The sequence below is a fragment of the Ylistrum balloti genome, unplaced genomic scaffold (genome assembly GCF_031769215.1).
Source record: "Ylistrum balloti isolate Yb309-2 unplaced genomic scaffold, AGI_CSIRO_Ybal_v1 Utg369590, whole genome shotgun sequence".
Taxonomy (NCBI): Eukaryota; Metazoa; Mollusca; class Bivalvia; order Pectinida; family Pectinidae; genus Ylistrum; species Ylistrum balloti.
Genome location: NW_026781876.1, coordinates 835,345 through 854,441, shown reverse-complemented (window position 1 = coordinate 854,441; position 19,097 = coordinate 835,345). Strand labels below are relative to the sequence as shown.

General features: G+C 34.9%; 2 protein-coding genes across 5 annotated transcripts in view; both read left to right on the top strand.

Annotated features, from left to right (window-relative positions):
- Positions 1 to 228: 228 nt before the first annotated feature.
- Positions 229 to 11,206, top strand: LOC132544772 (myosin light chain kinase, smooth muscle-like; the record flags this gene model as incomplete). The annotated part of the gene is made up of 11 exons (XM_060208424.1): positions 229 to 267; positions 2,973 to 3,156; positions 3,433 to 3,550; positions 7,114 to 7,338; positions 8,433 to 8,551; positions 8,836 to 9,039; positions 9,283 to 9,409; positions 9,659 to 9,831; positions 10,108 to 10,355; positions 10,824 to 10,947; positions 11,112 to 11,206. Coding segments are annotated over exons 1-11 (1,656 nt in total), but the record flags the coding sequence as incomplete, so codon positions are not given.
- The window catches only part of LOC132544626 (myosin light chain kinase, smooth muscle-like), a 111,247-nt gene continuing 103,333 nt past the window's right edge, over positions 11,184 to 19,097 (top strand). For all 4 annotated transcript variants that reach the window (XM_060208256.1, XM_060208265.1, XM_060208271.1 and 1 more), the window contains exons 1-7: positions 11,184 to 11,253; positions 11,671 to 11,846; positions 12,100 to 12,303; positions 12,757 to 12,958; positions 13,375 to 13,409; positions 16,586 to 16,993; positions 17,457 to 17,597. In XM_060208256.1, coding sequence (XP_060064239.1) covers positions 11,237 to 11,253; positions 11,671 to 11,846; positions 12,100 to 12,303; positions 12,757 to 12,958; positions 13,375 to 13,409; positions 16,586 to 16,993; positions 17,457 to 17,597 — 1,183 coding nt within the window. In that variant the 5' untranslated portion in view covers positions 11,184 to 11,236. The remainder of the gene's footprint in view (positions 11,254 to 11,670; positions 11,847 to 12,099; positions 12,304 to 12,756; positions 12,959 to 13,374; positions 13,410 to 16,585; positions 16,994 to 17,456; positions 17,598 to 19,097) is intronic.

Genomic DNA, 19,097 nt, shown 5'->3' with positions numbered 1-19,097 from the left:
GATAATTTATTAGGACATCTTTAGAAATCTTGATGTTAGCGGAAACATGACATTGTTAAAAACCATTGTGAAAAGTATAATTGAATCAAAGAATTTTATCTTATACAAAATGATGATCATCAATTTTTATCAGTTTTATCAAATTAGAAAGAAGAGATCAATATTGAAAACTACATTTTCAAACTACTTGTATATTAAATCTTTTCTCTTTTTTTTTATAGCAAAAGAATGACAATTGATGAAGCCTTTGCTCATCCCTGGCTAAATGTAAGTATACAGGACTATCACCATACATAATGTCAGAGACATATATAACATATCTATGTCTCTGATAATGTTTATGGTTTAGGATGTCATAGGGACAGGTCTTTCATTGGCATGATTACTTATATTGTAAACAGAAATTTCATTCTTCATCATCATCATTCATGCATGAAATTACGTACCACATATTTTTGCTTGTTACTTTTGTTTTATCTGAATTTTCCCTTCCAAAACATCAAACAAAAGAACCTGTCCTGTTTCCCTTCCAGTATTTACTCTGACTTTCCCGACTTGAATTGTTCTGAACAAACGCTTTTACTGATTTCCAAAACTTTGGGAAACATTTAATGATGTATTATATTTTTGTCCTTATAATGGCTTGTATGACTTTTGGTTTCCAGTTTCATCATATCACTGTATGTGTTTAAATCAGTTTGATAAACATTCTATCATTGTATGTGTTAGTAATTAAAGTTGATAAACATTCTATCCTTGTATGTGTTAATGATAAATTAAAGTTGATAAACATTCTATCCTTGTGTGTGTTAGTAATAAATTAAAGTTGATAAACATTCTGTCCTTGTATGTGTTAATGGTAAATTAAAGTTGATAAACATTCTATCCTTGTATGTGTAGTGATAAATTAAAGTTTGATAAACATTCTATCTTGTATGTGTTAGAAATAAATCTAAGTTGATAAACATTCTATCCTTGTATGTGTAGTGATAAATTAAAGTTGATAAACATTCTATCCTTGTATGTATAGTGATAAATTAAAGTTGATAAACATTCTATCCTTGTATGTGTAGTGATAAATTAATGTTTGATAAACATTCTATCCTTGTATGTGTAGTGATAAATCTAAGTTGATAAACATTCTATCCTTGTATGTGTAGTGATAAATTAATGTTTGATAAACATTCTATCCTTGTATGTGTAGTGATAAATCTAAGTTGATAAACATTCTATCCTTGTATGTGTAGTGATAAATTAATGTTTGATAAACATTCTATCCTTGTCTATGTATTAGTAATAAATGATAAACATTTTGCCTGTTTGAAATCTAATGTACATCTAATTATCATATTTTAAGCTGGACCTGATATAATGCACTCATAAATAATAATTTTACCTGTAACTTCATCTATAACATAGTGATTCATGCCTTTACTGTTGTCGTTAACAAAACCATGCTAGGTTCATAAATTAATGTCTAATGCATTTGCTATAAAGTAAAGAATGTCTTCACTACTGACTGTACCAGGAGAACTGATCATTAATGAACAGAAACATTATAATAAAACTCATCAGTATCATTGTCTTTCATACAGAATGATAATTTAAACTTGCACCCGTCTTGACTTTTGTCCATGTTTTGTGGTAGTAGTCTCCTAGGCAATGACTTCCTGTAGTTGAATGTCAGTATATAGTGTCTCTGTCTTTGCTTCTGATATGAGCCACACTATATTCTATTCTGTTGTCATGGCGATTGTTAATGCTTTGGTTTCCCGCGGCTTTTGCTTTTTAGCCGAGGTCCGAGGACTCGTCATCACCTAAGCCATTAGTCAAAGCTGTAAGTATGTGCTGTGTTTGTTTGTAAACCTTGTTCTCCTCTGAACGAAGATGGAACAATTGACCTCGATCTTTGACCTTCAACATTGATATTGACATCAGCATTTAAATTGATGATTAAATTTCTCAGTTTAATTTTTTTTAAATTTCAATGTTACAGTTAAGTGAAGTTACGGAATATAAAGCTAATTAAATCTTAATGGTTTACTGAAAGGTTGATCAGGAATTTTTTTTTTCATTGTATAATCTTACATAGAAAAGACATCCATGACCTCTGATGACCTCTTTGACGTAGATATCTGCTGTTGATTATTTACATATATATTATGCTAATCCTCAACCTGTGTGATTGTTTGTCTGCAATAACTCTCCAGACCTTTCTACATACCCATTCAGGTTGAACTTTGACCTTTGTCTCATCTTTATTCAATTTGCATATCATCCCAAATCATTAGATTCATCGTAAACATGATCAGTGAGTGATGCAATAACTTTTTTATTTTTATTTTTTCATAATTTTGAACACACATGTATTGAGCTCAGGTTTTTTTTTTTATCTCAAACATATGAACGATATTACATGATATGTTATAAAGATTAGTTATGTTCACCATGAATTACAGTATTTTTGTAATATAGTTTACATATTGGCAAGTTTATGGGCCATTAGAGAAAGTTTGGTAGAAATTAATCCGTCTTTGAATTATTTAATTTGATGTAATGAAGAATTATAATTGAAGATAGGAAACATTTTAATGTAAGATGTGAAAGGATGTTGACAAATACCAGAATTTCTGGAGACAATCCTGAATCACTGTTTCAAAAATATTATGAAGATTTGTTTCATTTCCAATGGAATTTTGTCTTGCTTACAGAAGAGTTATGTCCCTTGTACTATAAAGGTATTCCCTTGTAAGTAGGGTTATTGAACCCTCTGAGTTCCATCTGAATTTGAACAACAGAGCTGTGTCCCCCTTTGTGACAAATTTGTTTCTTGTAATAATGGGTTATGTCCCATGTGCTGTAGTGTAATGCTACTTGTGCTTTGTTTTGAAAGATTTGATGAGGTGAATCCTTATAAACTGTGCGATTAATTTGAAAGTGGTCATCTGTATGCCTGTATTTGGTATCCATAGGGAGCAACAGAGAAGAAACTGACTGGCACCAAACTGTCCACTCAACATCACAAGGATTATCAACAGAGAAAGCGCCATCGTGAGGACGAACTTGATATCCTTCCAATTGGTCGCATATCTCGTGACAGTGCCATCTTCAGGCGGGAAGGAGAACAAGGCGTAATCGCTAAGAACATCATCATGGGTAAGTAAATAGACTTAATTGGCTTCAATTTTTTTAATGTTTATAATATTTTCATTTGAATTATTAACATGAAACAAAAAAAAGATAAAAATATTGTTTTAAAGAATTTGAAGTTAATGTATCAACAGCTTTTCTTATGTATTATTTTCATTGGCAACTGGGCTGGAAATTTCTTTCAGGTGAAATTGATTTTACAAATATGATGAATACTTTTCATGTTTTTATGGCCTGTTCATATTTACAAAACAATTACCTTACTACGTATACAATTCACAGAATTACCTCCCCATGCCCCTGTGTTCTGCGAGCCTCTCACTGATGTGTCTGGATTTGAAGGTTCCAGAATAGAAATGACTTGCAAGATTAGTGCTAAACCAGCTCCTAGAATCAAATGGTGAGTTTGTCCTTTTCGGTATCATAATATATAGTGCTTTAGTCAAACATAATATGTCTGTTACATTGATACTAATCAACACATTTCCTGTAAGCACTTCAAAGAAAACTTTTTTTCAAAAATGATGTCCATGAAAACTTCATGAAAATAAGAATTTTAACATTAATGAGCATCATTTGAGCGACTTATTTCAACACAAAGATACATATCGTAATACATTGAAGTTGTAGATCTTGGCTAGTTGTTCATTATCTGGTAAATGTAAAACAGACATATCATACAAATTAAATTTTCGGGTCTGTTCATTGTCTGAATTGTCTAATGAGGTGAGTCTGTACTGACATAAACTGCCCAACCATCAACCTTCCTTCCCTAAATTACTGAAATCATACGGTCTGTTTTATCATTTGGACCAGTCCATTTTATTCTAAATGGTTCAGACTCTGGATATTTATGGACTTCAGTTTAAAGGCTAAATTAGTCCAAAGTCTTACAGTGTTACATATGTGGAGGGTATTTTTTCAACAAGATCTTGAATTTGAAATTTCTAATAACACGTACAGTTTACTTCTATAGGTATTAAGCAAGCTTCATCTGTACAAGTGGGATATTTTAAAATGAGTTGATACACATGATTTGTTAAGATCAGAAAAAAAAATCAGAAAAAAAAACAAACAGTAGCTCATAACCATTTACAAAGATATGTAGTATGTAGGAAGTAAATAAAACATCAGTCAATTTTCTGTGACCTTCAAATGATATTGTTCTGTTTAGATTATTTAAAGTTATCTAGATAACAACTTTAATTCTCATATCAAGCTTATTATCACTTTGAATGAATTAATAATTTTCGGTCAATATTGATTATGTGTCCATACTGAATATCTCTCTCTTCTCTTTCCCTCCCTCCTCCCTCTCTCACTCCTTGTTCTTCTCATTCCCTCCCTCCTCCCTCTCTCACTCCTTGTTCTTCTCTTTCCCTCCCTCCTCCCTCTCTCACTCCTTGTTCTTCTCTTTCCCTCCCTTCTCCCTCTCTCACTCCTTGTTCTTCTCTTTCCCTCCCTTCTCCCTCTCTCACTCCTTGTTCTTCTCTTTCCCTCCCTCCTCCCTACCTCACTCCTTGTTCTTCTCATTCCCTCCCTCCTCCCTCTCTCACTCCTTGTTCTTCTCTTTCCCTTCCCTCCTCGCTCTCTCTCTCACTCCTTGTTCTTCTCTTTCCCTCCCTTCTCCCTCTCTCACTCCTTGTTCTTCTCTTTCCCTTCCCTCCTCGCTCTCTCTCTCACTCCTTGTTCTTCTCTTTCCCTTTCCCTCCTCGCTCTCTCTCTCACTCCTTGTTCTTCTCTTTCCCTCCCTTCTCCCTCTCTCACTCCTTGTTCTTCTCTTTCCCTCCCTTCTCCCTCTCTCACTCCTTGTTCTTCTCTTTCCCTCCCTCCTCCCTACCTCACTCCTTGTTCTTCTCTTTCCCTCCCTTCTCCCTCTCTCACTCCTTGTTCTTCTCTTTCTCTCCCTCCTCCCTACCTCACTCCTTGTTCTTTTCTTTCCCTCCCTTCTCCCTCTCTCACTCCTTGTTCTTCTCTTTCCCTTCCCTCCTCGCTCTCTCTCTCATGCCTTGTTCTTCTCTTTCCCTCCCTCCTCCCTACCTCACTCCCTGTTCTTCTCACACTCCCCTTCTGTCTGGTATTAATGCAGTGGTTAAATTAAATCAGTTAAAGACACCTTGCACAGAAGTTGGATTCTTTTCAATCAGAGTCTAAGTCAGAAACTAATATACTGTTTCTAGAATATCCCTAAGGTACCCCAAACGTCTGAAATATACCAGGAATTGTTTATGATTGGCACCAAAACATGTGCATAAACAATTGAAGGGGGATTGATTGCAGATTTGCAATAGGGCCCTTGACGGGGTGAATATGTTTCTTTGATCCTTTTACAAAGCAACACAGCCACATGCATATAGATGGTATTAGTGATACTAGGAGCTTTAAAGGGCCACTCATTCTATCCGTAGGAGGGTTGGACACTATTTTCAATGTACTGGAGTCAAATTTCCCCCTTGTTGTACCCCAATACATACACATGTTATTTGTTAGGAACACTTACTTGTCTTAATTTCTTTTTTAGTCTCTATTCTCTTGCAATTTCTCGATATATATAGCTCCTCATTCACTTCTCTTGTAGTCTCAATTTTAAAAAGCTATTCTTTTACAGCGAGGAAGGGAAAAAAGAAGAATTTATGATCTATCGTTTCTGATGATATTGTGTAGACTAGCATTTGTATTGGAAAAGATTATGTAATGTGATCGACTGGAGATATGACAGACAGCAGATATTTTCAGAACTTTTAGAGATTATCGAGATTGGGAGCCATTATAGTTGGCATAAGATGTATCAAAGATAGCTGGGTTACTTGGAAATTAAGACTGGTATTTGGCAGAGAGGCTTGGTTTTGTTTGTTCAAGTATTCAGCTCTATGTCTATCAAAGATTGCACAAGGAAAGGTTTTATGTATCTTGAAAATTGATGGAAAATGATATATGTTGTTTGAACCGGGATCGTTTACCAGATATAAAAGTTTGCTTGCCTCTCAGTTGGAATAGTTGTGGCTGATTTAAAAAAAAATAAAAAAAATAAAAGTGTTTTATACAATTTATGGATGGAGTGTACTTGTATCTGTTAAGTGGAAGCTGATGGAGGACGACCAGAGTTTCTTACTGTCTGATTGGATGTTGAATGGTGTTGAGGTGGTTCGGAGGAATTTTACCATCATTTATAAGTTAGAGTCTATGATTCAGGTATGCCAGCTTGTGTGTTAGGTGTAGGACAATGATTGGTAGTTACTTCAAATGGATATCCTAATTTCAGGACTGTTCAAATCATAGCCTCGTGTACATGTGAAATACATTGATTTGATGTCCTATGGTGTAAATATTTGAAAATCTGAATGGTGTCTATTGTCTGGGATTACCGAATGAGAATGGAGTCAATTTATTCCTGAAGTACATGTTGAAATACTTAATACATTCCAAACAATGTGATTATAATAGGTTCAGGTTAAAAACCTTTTCAGCATTCCAGAATTTGAAGTTCCTATGTAAATGTGAATAATTGAAGACAATTGTAGATGTTGATGGTGATATGGAATACTTCCAAGTATGTGTGCTTCTAGTGCTTAAAGAGTTTCTGCATCATTAAACTTTGAAGAAAAAAACTCCTGTGGTGTATTAAAGCATAAAAAACAAATCTATTGTCATGGAAACCAGATTAAAGTTTCTTCAACAAAAATTGACTGTATCTCTAGGTATGGTACTGAAGATTACAGTGTTTATATTTGGCTATAGAAGCAAATTCTGCTCTCATCCAATTCAAACATTTTTGTGATTAGGATTAAAGTTTTGATTGGTTAATATGGCAACTTGTAGCCATCTTGAATTCTGGGAGGAGGAAATGGATGGAATGACTGCAGACAATCAACAGAACGGAAAGGAACATTTTATCCAACATAATTTTCAAAATTCAGGAAATGTCATAAATGATATGACCTTTGATGTTTCACACCCTGACAGGTTCAAAGACGGGGAAGAACTACAGGAAGGAAAGAAATATCACATGACCTACAGTGACTACTATGCGTCCCTCTTCATCAGTGACCTTGACCTTGAGGACGCTGGGAAGTACAGATGTAAGGCTTTCAATGACCTTGGTGAAGACACAACAACAGGCAAACTTACCGTAGAGGAAATCCTTCACCGCAGGAAGAGAAAGGAAGAGTTGGAGTCCCTTAGGGTCAAGTAAGTGCTCAAGTCTGTCACAATATAAGCATGTCATCAAGACTCAATCATGGTCAAGTAAGGTCATAACTTTGTCACATTATAAGCATGTCATCTAGACTCAATCATGGTCAAGTAAAGGCTTAGGTCTGCCACAATATAAGCATGTCATCTAGATTCAATCATGGTTAAATAAGGTCTTAACTTTGTCACACGTTATAAGCATGTCATCTAGATTCAATCATGGACAAGTAAGGTCTTAACTTTGTCACAATATAAGCATGTCATCTAGATTCAATCATGGTCAAGTAAGGGCTTAGGTCTGTCACAATATAAGCATGTCATCTAGATTCAATCATGGTCAAGTAAGGGCTTAGGTCTGTCACAATATAAGCATGTCATCTAGATTCAATCATGGTCAAGTAAAGGCTTAGGTCTGTCACAATATAAGCATGTCATCTAGATTCAATCATGGTTAAATAAGGTCTTAACTTTGTCACACGTTATAAGCATGTCATCTAGATTCAATCATGGTCAAGTAAGGTCTTAACTTTGTCACAATATAAGCATGTCATCTAGATTCAATCATGGTCAAGTAAGGGCTTAGGTCTGTCACAATATAAGCATGTCATCTAGATTCAATCATGGTCAAGTAAGGGCTTAGGTCTGTCACAATATAAGCATGTCATCTAGATTCAATCATGGTCAAGTAAAGGCTTAGGTCTGTCACAATATAAGTATGTCATCGAGACTTAATCATGGTCAAGTAAGGGCTTAGGTCTGTCACAATATAAGTATGTCATGTAGACTAAATCATGGTCAAGTAAAGGCTTAGGTCTGTCACAATACAAGCATGTCATCTAGACTCAATCATGGTCAAGTAAGGGCTTAGGTCTGTCACAATATAAGTATGTCATCTAGACTCAATCATGGTCAAGTAAGGGCTTAGGTCTGTCACAATATAAGTATGTCATCTAGACTCAATCATGGTCAAGTAAAGGCTTAGGTCTGTCACAATACAAGTATGTCTGCAAGATTGAATTGATATTTTAGATTTGGATTAAGTTCATATTTTGTCAGCTCTGTAATATAATCTGTGTTGTGTTTTATTTCAGGTACCCCAAACATGATTACGATCTGAGTTTGATCGACTCCAACATCCCACCATCCTTCACCCTTCCACTCATCGACCAAGTGAAGCATGTTGGCGAGAACTGTGAATTTACAGTCACAGGTCAGTAAATTACAAAAATTTTAATTAACCAAGGCATAATATCATAACAATATCTTAATGGACTTATATTTGTCTAAGTGAAGAACTAGGGCCTGTTAATAACAGAAAATGGATTTTAAGTTTATAGCATATATTTGTATTGAATCATTTTCTGTTATGCATGGCTACCTTTCCTTTTCTAAATGTGTTGATCAATTAATTTACAAAATTTAAAGATGATAGCAACATTTATTGACCTATCCATTCAAACTTTTTCTATTTATAACATCACATTGTTACCATAGTGACATGCCGACCTGAGCCTGAGGTCACCTGGTTCCATAACAACGAAGAGGTCCATGAATCAGAGGCATTCGAGTTTGTCCACAGTAAGGGTGTATACCGCCTTATCATCCATGGCGTTGAAACTCTGGACGCTGGTCAGTGGCGCTGTGAAGCAGTCAATAAGTATGGACACAGCTGGTGTTCATGTGACCTCAAGGTCATAGGTGGGTGACCTTCTTTTTTTTCTATAATTAATATTTGATTAGTATCACAGAGAATTTTCATCATTAGCACATTGTTATATGGAATTACCTGATTAAACAAATGATTTCTTTGTAGTGGTGAGTAGGATTAAAAACTGCAACAGTTTGTCATTTAAATTAAACTCATTGAAACTTGTCGTTTCTTCTGATGGTTCTCATTGGCCTTAGACTCTTTCCTTTATCACCAATCTGATTGAATTTTAGACAAGATGCCAGAAGGTGGTGAGCCACCAGTCTTCATCAGAAAGTTACAAGACACTACAATTGTAGAGGGCAGCTCTGTTCGGCTTGAGTGTAAGGTCAAAGGTCAACCTCATCCAGAAATAGAATGGTAAGTGCATTTTATGTCATGAGCATTGCTTAGCTTGTATTTAAACTTATGATCATGAGACTGTGCAGTATACCAAATTCAGGGCCTGGAACTCCTTAATCACAGAATTATTGCCCTTTGTTAAACTTTTGTGTCTAATAAAGTGGTTCCCAGGGAGCACTCATCAGTTTCACTGATATAATTGTTTTTTTTTTCAGATTTATCTCCTTTTATTTAACAATAACTTCAGTATCTATTTATGGATTTTAGGTACAAAGATCGTAAACTGATCCGATCAGGTCGACATTATGCTATCAGTAAAGAGGGTAGCACTTGCATTCTAACCATCCATGAAGCCTTCCCAGAAGACACCGGAAAATACATGTGTCGTGCCGTGAATACCGTTAGTTCTACAACTACTGAGGCCCAGCTCCGAGTCCAAAGTAGGTCTAGGACTGCAATAGTTTAGCAACAGTATGGTTTAAGCAGTTGTGACAAATTACATTTAATTTAGATCAAAAAAAGAAAAAAAATAAGATTTATCCAATGTTAGTGCTAAACAAGGTTGGCACTGTTGATAATTCAGACAATTTAATTAGGACCCAATTCATGTTACAACTTGATAGTAACAAGTTTCAGAACATACATAATGTTATGCATATCGTAGAAATATGTATATATTATAATGAGCAGATGTTGAGTCCTTTTTCCTGTTTTAGGAGCAGAAGGCGAGGAGTCAGAATTCCTGTTTGAACATTACGTACCAGACGAAGCTAGACTTGTAGAAAGAACTGTTCACTTCAAAATAGAGACTGAGCCAAACTTTACTGCGACCTTGAAGGACAAATCAGTTACCGTGGGAACACATGTCAAAATGTTGTGTTCTCTCACCGGAATACCTGCCCCTCGGGTCATAATATATCATAATGATGTTGATGTTACCAGGGACGACCACTACATGATTACGGTAAGAATCCTGAGCTCTTGAACAAAAATTAAAAAAAAAAAAAAAAAAAAATCACCATACATGGATGATGTCATAAAATTTTAGAATCATTAGTATAGATATGCTCTGAAGGTGGGTTATCAGTTGTCTGTGTGTTACCTTCAACCTCATTCAAGGGCAAAATAGACAAACAGGAGCAGAAGAACAATTCTATGTATCATTTAGTAAAATTTAAAATTTCCCTCTCAAGAGAAAAACAAGAAACAAACAAACAAACAAATAAACAAAGCAAAATCAGATTATGACGTGCCTGTTTACTGGATGCTAATTCTAGATTCAATAAGAACTCACTTAAATGTATTGATGATTCTGTGGATATTTAGATAATAAATAGAACCGTTACTGTTACTAAATCATTGTGATACTTTTACACAAATAAAAAAAAATTGTTTTTACTTGCAAAAGAAAATTTTACATTTTATATTTCAGAACAATCACGGGTTGGTCGCTCTGGAGTTTTACTCAGTCAAGCTCAGTGATGCAGGGCGATATACATGTAAAGCCGTCAACAGTGAGGGAGAGGCCTCATGTCAGGCTCGGCTCCAGGTCCTGGGTAAGCAAGAGTGATCTCCCCTACTATTCTTGTGTACATGAATATATTTCTTTTACATAAATTTTTATTAAGGGGATATTTACATATAAGGTAAATTTATACCCTGATACTCTTAATTATCAGCCTTGCTTTAGATATTGAAATTTATGAAATCCATCTTGCAGATGTTGAGGAGGAAGTTCCAAGAAGTCCGGATTATGTCCGGCCAAGTTTCACGACCCCCATCCATGACTTGACTGTGACAGCCGGAGACGAGGCCAGTTTCTCCTGTGTGGCCATTGGCAAACCAATGCCTGGCTTCAAATGGTATGATAATCTGTTTCTCCCAGACATGAAAATATGTGTATCATAATCAGAAATTTTAATGGAAAAATATTTAAATCTATTCTCTGACATTTTTTTGTTTTCCTTCAATTACTAAACATGATGTTGGCATGAATTGAAGAACACTGAAGGTTTTACAGCCTTGATGAAGGCGAGTGTTACCACCATCTGACAACCTAAAATCATTACATGATTGATTGTCAATTTGTGAACAAATTCGAAAAAAAAAAATAAATAAATAAATATGTGAATATTATTCTGTAATATGTACTTTTGGCCTGTAGGCCTTAAATACTGAATAGAATAAACTTGAACTTGAGTTTGTGAACAGATCTGTATAAATTTTTTTTTTCAGCTTACACAATCATAACTATTGATTGTTTATTATCTATTTTGCAGGCAAAAGGATATGGTGGATATAGCGGACTCGCATCGTATCTTTATGGGTGCGGATAGTGATGGGGCGGCAGAGCTCATCATCAGATCGGCACGGGTTAGCGACTCCGGACTATACAGCTGTGTAGCCCAGAGCACCGCTGGACGTACCAAGTGTTCTGCCTACCTAAGAGTCCTCGGTAAGGGGAGATTACTCTCATCAAAATCCTTTGAAACTGTTGATTGTATTTCTTGTTCCCTGATTTTTTTTGATAAGATTGGAAAGCAAAGATGGTAGGATTTCCTCCCCCCCAGCATCATTACAGAAAAAATGAAAGTAATCTGTCTGGTGGAGCATAGCTTCATTGTGGAATTCTAACAATGATACATTCAATAATAAATGTAACATTCCCTTGATAATATTTTTTTAATCTGACTGATATATTATTTCAGCCAAGTCCAAATCCAGATCACCACCAGACTCCCCTGAAACTGCAGCTGCAAAGAAATTGGAACAGCGCTATGAGCGTGCACGTATAGAAATACCGGGTGGACGTGCCCCCAGATTTTCTGAACCCCTGCCAAAGGTAGTGGAATTAGACGAAGGGGATAAACTGCGTCTAGAGTGTGAAGTAGAAGGCTACCCCAAACCTAAAGGTGAATGTTTTCAGTGATAAAAATAACACTTCTCCTGGTTAAAAATGATCCCTCGCTCTCAAAAAGAGGTTTTTCTCCACAGTACAACAGATCTCTTTCCTCTCGAAAAGGGATTTCTCTACTTTTTAAAAGAGACCTTTCTCCTCTCTGATGTTTCTCTTCACTAAGTATTATCTTCCTCCCGCATGAAAGAGTTCTCTTCTCCATTCATTGTAATCATTGTATGATGCTGACTCGTGACACAAATACAGAAAGCTCCTGTTTCTTCAGTCCTCAATTTAAACTTTGTTGGATTTTATCATGAATAGATTTTTGCATTAATCTCACTATTATGGTATTTTAGCTGAAGTGACAGCGTTTTATTTTCTTCGATAATTAATTTGACTTATGTTAGAATTTGTAACACAGAATAGGAAGTGTACCAGCATTTAACTCTTTACCTATATATTACAGTGACTTGGTACAAGGCCACCAGAAACTTAACTTATGACTACAGACACAGGGTGAAGGTCGAACAGACCACACACGTACTCGAGGTCAATGACGTCACAGTCATCGACTCGGGAGAGTTCATCGCCAAGGCAGCCAATGATCTTGGTGAAGCAGAAACAAGATGTATTGTTCGTGTCAATAAACGAAGATCTGAAAAAGAAAGGTAGGTATATATCTGCTCCACTGATGAAAACGGTAATTAATTGCGTTCGGTACCAAACCGACAATTCGCAGCATGCAAAACAAGAACAAGAATTATACCATGAGAAGTGCTTCAACATGTAAACTTTGATTAAAATCATTGCCATCAAGGCTCTTAAGCTTTTAACTGTTACTACTAATTTCTGATGGCTTGTGATGATGTCCTAAATATAAACTAAATATATTTTACATGTATAATAGATAGATCATCTCAGTGTCATTGACAGATCCAAGAACATGTGTAAGTTGATATCCAACGACAAAAAACATGAAAAGCTATCTCTAAAATCTATACAACTTTCAATACTTCATCCCCTCCCTTAATCTTCCTACACTGTTCAGGAGACTTACTAATGTTCTTGTATTTTGTATTTTTAGGGAGGTAACTACAGAGGCAGCCCAGAGAGCAGCAGGTCAGTAAAACATATACACAATCTAGCAATATTGTGATATGGCAGAGTGTGAACTGAATTGAATTTCTGCCTATTTGTGTGGAGTGATCTCCCTTGTCTTGACAGTTTTTTGTTGTCATTTTGAAAGTTTTTTGCAAACCAAGGCTTTTAAGTTCTACAAAATCCTGCTAATACATTCCATTGATATTAATTGAAAACAGTCCTTATATGGTACAAAATGTTTGTTTACATCTTAATCAATCATTCAATTAACAATATTGATGTGTTGCTTTCATCAGGTTTTTTCTTATCCATTTCAACTTATGTAATAAACAATTTTAATTGTGCATTTTAAGGGACTGATACTTATTTGCAGTTCCCTTAATAATCCAATGAAGATTAAAATGTTCTTTTTTTTTAAATAATGTAATAATATCTTAATCCTTTAGGTTATATCAAGAATAATTTCAATAGCTTTGACTGAATTAACCTTAATTTGTTCGAGGCGTAAAAGTCGGTGTGTTTCCCCTTTACAGATGAGTTACAACAAGGCTATGGTATATATATATATTAATATTTAAATTAAATTCACAAAAGTTATGAATATTTAATATGTAGATATATTTTATGTTATAGACTCATGATAACATAGTGTATATATTAAACAAATTAACTCCTTAGTTAGAAGGTTATTAATTATAAAATCTAGTCTTAATGATACTGTTTATTAGTAACCATGGTTACTGGATATATTTCATTTAAATTTATAGTAAAACTTCATTTCACATACTAGTAGTATTAGTTTATGCATGGAAGGTAAATTTTGTTTAAAAGGATTTTTTGTAGTTTTTGCTCAATGAGTTGCTTTAATGCTTGCCAAATCTAGTCCTGGAATTCTAGAAGATGAATTAGACTTTGTATGTGTAAATGGAATGCTGATGCATTTATTTTCACTTTTCTTTATTTAAGCTGTTTAATTTCACAGTTCATGTCCTGAAAACTTTCAAACACAAAACTTCTTGTTACAATTTTCATGTTTGCAAATTCTTTTTCTCTGAACTGTGACCTTGAACATTCCAGCCATTGCATGTGTAAAGTAATTTAAATATTTTCACTGTGGAATGCCAAAGACGACTGGAGAGAATACTACTTATGTGTTCTCTTATCAGGCTGCATCTGCCTCAGCACTGGAATTTTACATTAAAATCAGCTGTAGGATTTGTTATAACAAGCCTGTTTATGTCTGAAGCTTCATCAATTCAACACTGAGGATAGGAAGATGTTACTTTTTGGTGTAAAGTTTTGTTAGCTTGATCAAACGTAACACAAAATATTTAATTGAGATTTTTGTCTTGAATTTCTGTTTATTTTTGGGACTCTGGTACCTGTACTTTGTAAAAAATAAAGTGTGGAATTCTTGGATTAATGAAAAAAAAATCTGGTACTAATTTTTATTCTTTGAATAAATGGTCACGGTTCAATAGCTCGAGATTTGAGATCTGTCAACCCTACATGGGTGGATTGAGCTTCACTTTTCAGTGATAGAGATTGTTCCATTACGGTCACGGTTCAATAGCTCGAGATTTGAGATCTGGGTGGATTGGTCTTCACTTTTCAGTGATAGAGATTGTACCATTATGGTTGGTGTGGGTGATACTCCTCTTTGATTGGAATGCAGCGACTTGTTTGAGCAGTAACTTCTCACTAAAATGCTTAACCTCACACCTGCATGCTCAAGAATTTCTCCTGAAGCATGTGGAATCTTGGATCACAAAAATGTTATGGTCTTATTTTTAGATAAACGTGTGTGTTACAGTGCTACCAATGTTAAAGTAAATATTTAAAAAAAAAAGTGAAAAAAATTCAAATTGAATTGCAAAGATCAGTACTTTTGAAGTTGAACATGATCCATATATCTCTTAGTGTACATTTCATTTAGTAAAAATCTGAAAGTATCAAGCATCTCCTTGCCAATATTAGAATAACATGATTTTCATTTGAAAGAAATTTTATTCTGAATTGTTGCTTATTCTAAACAGAATCTATATATACATATTTTTTTGTTTCATTCAAATTTTAATGTAAAAGAAGAGAGAGGTGTAAATAAGATTTTTTCCTCACAATAAAACATATGTATATATAAGACTGTGAAATCATCAGCTGTTGTTATTTTTGTTGAATTCTCGGGCACTCTTATTTCAGGAATTTATATGTTCTTTTGGAAATCCACACCATTTTAGCCCCATGTAAATACAGAACATCACCTATACAGTATGTTGTCATGGTATTGATAAAACACTAATTGGTGAGAGCGAATTCTGCATAGTTCCCTACACTTTGGCAATAAAATACTTCCGTGTTATTTGCAAGAAGCTGGCACGGAGGGACAACACCATGTATTCATGGCTTCCCAGTTATACTTCAGTATTATGTAGTAAAGTTAATTGGATAAATTTGTCAATTCAAAATTGAATTCTTCAGAAACCTTGGCAGAATGCCAATAGACTTAATTTAAAAATTGTAATGGTTGGAAAAATGAAAGGTTAAATATGTTAGCCTGCCAAATAATAATTGTATATTGGTACTGCTTTCAGAATTTTAATCTTTTTTATCAAAATCTATTTTAGGCAACTTTTATTGGAAATATCACTGTAACCATGCACAACATATCAACTGTTAACATGGACAAGTCCAATTTGATCAGTCATGTTCATATTCATAAATATTTCAAAAAATATATATCATATGTTATTTTTTCCTAGTAGTATCCAAATGCATTCCTCTATTCACTATATAACATAATGTAGTGGAGAAAATATTAATCCTTTTATCTTCCTAAGTGTTTCTTTCATTTGTTTGTACGGTTTTTTTTAACAACTGTTGATAGTAAACAATAATATTTGCTGTAGCTTTTGACTTCTATTATTTACCAATGATGTCCATTTGCTTCACATGAGAAAAGAACAAACAAAAAATTAAAAAATACAAATGAAAAATTGAAAATTTATATGAACATCTTGAATCTGATTCTAAATCATTATCACAACTTTGAGTGGGAAGGACAGATGCAAACACCTATATGTTTCTTTCTAAGTCTTTTAGGGTTTTCAGTCCGTAGGTTAATTGAGAAGGTTTCCCCTTCATGACTTCATAACCATAAATGTTCCGCTCCTTAAAATCTGCTGTTTTTGTTTCAGCTCCGTTCTTCATCAAACACCTTCCTCAATCCATTGATGTTATGGAGGGTATGGATGTCCAACTGGACTGCATTGTTGAAGGCGATGTTACAATGGTAAAGTACAAACGTGCAGAGGCCAAGGTTGTCACAGAACATTTCCAGTCTGGTGACTTTGAAGGAACCTATCATGAGGTTCCCATGGCGTCCATTCCTACAATGAGCATGCCTGGAGCTGAAGGAGGGGCTGGATCACGTCCAAGGCTCAACATTCCTGAACACGGTTCAAAACGTGCACCCAGGTTCATAGAGGAAATGGAAGATGGAGCCATTGTCACTGGTAGCATAGCAACCATGTCTGTTGTTATTGATGCTAATCCTGCTGCTGAAGTCACCTGGTACAAAGATGGCAAGAAAATCAGAAATACGGGTAAGTGTCTATGTTAGCAAGTGTGTTCTGACATTACGGTTTTGATTTATAAGTCTTCACCAGATAAGTGTGATGTTTTGAAAAAATATAGCTGATATCTCACCTGCCATGTGACTTAGCTCTTATTCTCAATTCCATGTCAGAAATTTCTTATATTTTTTCAGCAAAATTAATATATATAATTAGAAAAACCTGCAAAAGTACCAGGATTACTTCATATTGGTTGTATTCTTTAAGTCAAATTCAAAGTCACTGTGCCTCTTCAGTTAAATTAGTTCGATTTCCTAGTACTGTAGGTATCTAACATGAAACATGGAAAATAAACTGCTTACAAAAATGACAATGTTAAGTTCACCCAGAAAAGATTTCGAGTGAATGTATTACATTCAACAAGGGAGACAACTGTAACTATGAATGTGTTACATTCAACAGGGGAGATAACTTTAACTATACATACTTACAGATCACTATGAGACTTATCTAGAAGATGGAGCTCACAATCTCGAGATCTTCGATACACTCACCTCAGACACTGGCCTTTACCGATGTGTTGCCCGCAACGAGATGGGCTCCGCGGAATGCCAATGTAAACTTGACGTCAAAGGTAACCTTGGCAACCAGATTTCAATATCAGTTAGGCATCCAAATATATCTCTGTAGCAACGTATCTCATTTCTAATTTCTATTTTTTTTTCTTAACAAGAAAGCTTTCTTATTAATATCTTAAACAAGCAACATTTTCAATTTCTATTAGCAAATTAAAGATATATTCTTTAGAAATGTAATTATGTATTTAACATGTGATTAGATATGATTACACAAGGACATGGGATTAAGCAATATCTAAACCAAAATTGGAAGATTAGCAAAAACCCCACTTACTCTGACCTATATTCCTCAGATATCTCCAATTCATTAAATTGACTGTTTGGTCCCAACTCTGTTTTTATATAACCTCAGTTTCCTGGAAACACCATTCCTAAAATACCTAGCATTCCTGAAACTCATTTTTGTCCATGCCTCTTCATAATATTTCCCCCTCTATTTGTCAAACAGGTGTCATGTTAGCCGAAATTTACCGGTCCCTTATCAGTACGTTTTTCTACAGAATATATGCTGGTACTGTGTTTTACCGTTGTTAGACAAACGAAAGTTATAAGTCAATCAAAACTTTATAATAATCATACACTTGATTGGTCTAAGAATAATGTATTGAATACATCATTTACTGAAACTTAATAATAATCATACACAGATGATAAGTACCCATCAATTTATGACCTCTGATTAATCAAATACCCCATGTTCCTTGAACTATTGACAAAGTCCCAAGGATTTCAACTTATCAGAGTTTTACTGTATCAGATGAAAACTTCTGAGTTGAAACAAATAATCCCATGTTCATGTGACAGAACAGTACAGTCTAGCTTTAAACTATATGAATAGATTATACTTATATTTTGTAACTATGGGTAACCACATATTGTGTATGTTTACTAGAGGAAATAGTAATAGTGGTCTGATAACCTAGTTAATGAAGTAATTATATCTGTTATTACATTAATTGGCATGATGGTAAATATATAGATGATATATATATATATATATATATATAGATATATAAATAGAATGATGAAATCAACATACAAACATGGTGTGAGGTATACATACTTAGTTTCTTTATTGACTGACCGACTGTCACAAGCCTGGCTAGCTGAGGTCAATGGAGGTTGAAAGAGGTGTGTGTAAGGTAGTGGGAGGTTGAAAGAGGTGTGTGTAAGGTTGAAAGAGGTGTGCGTAAGGTAGTGGGAGGTTGAAAGAGGTGTGCGTAAGGTAGTGGGAGGTTGAAAGAGGTGTGCGTAAGGTAGTTGGAGGTTGAAAGAGGTGTGCGTAAGGTAGTGGGAGGTTGAAAGAGGTGTGCGTAAGGTAGTGGGAGGTTGAAAGAGGTGTGCTAAGGTAGTGGGAGGTTGATAGAGGTGTGCGTAAGGTAGTTGGAGGTTGAAAGAGGTGTGCGTAAGGTAGTGGGAGGTTGAAAGAGGTGTGCTAAGGTAGTGGGAGGTTGATAGAGGTGTGCGTAAGGTAGTGGGAGGTTGAAAGAGGTGAG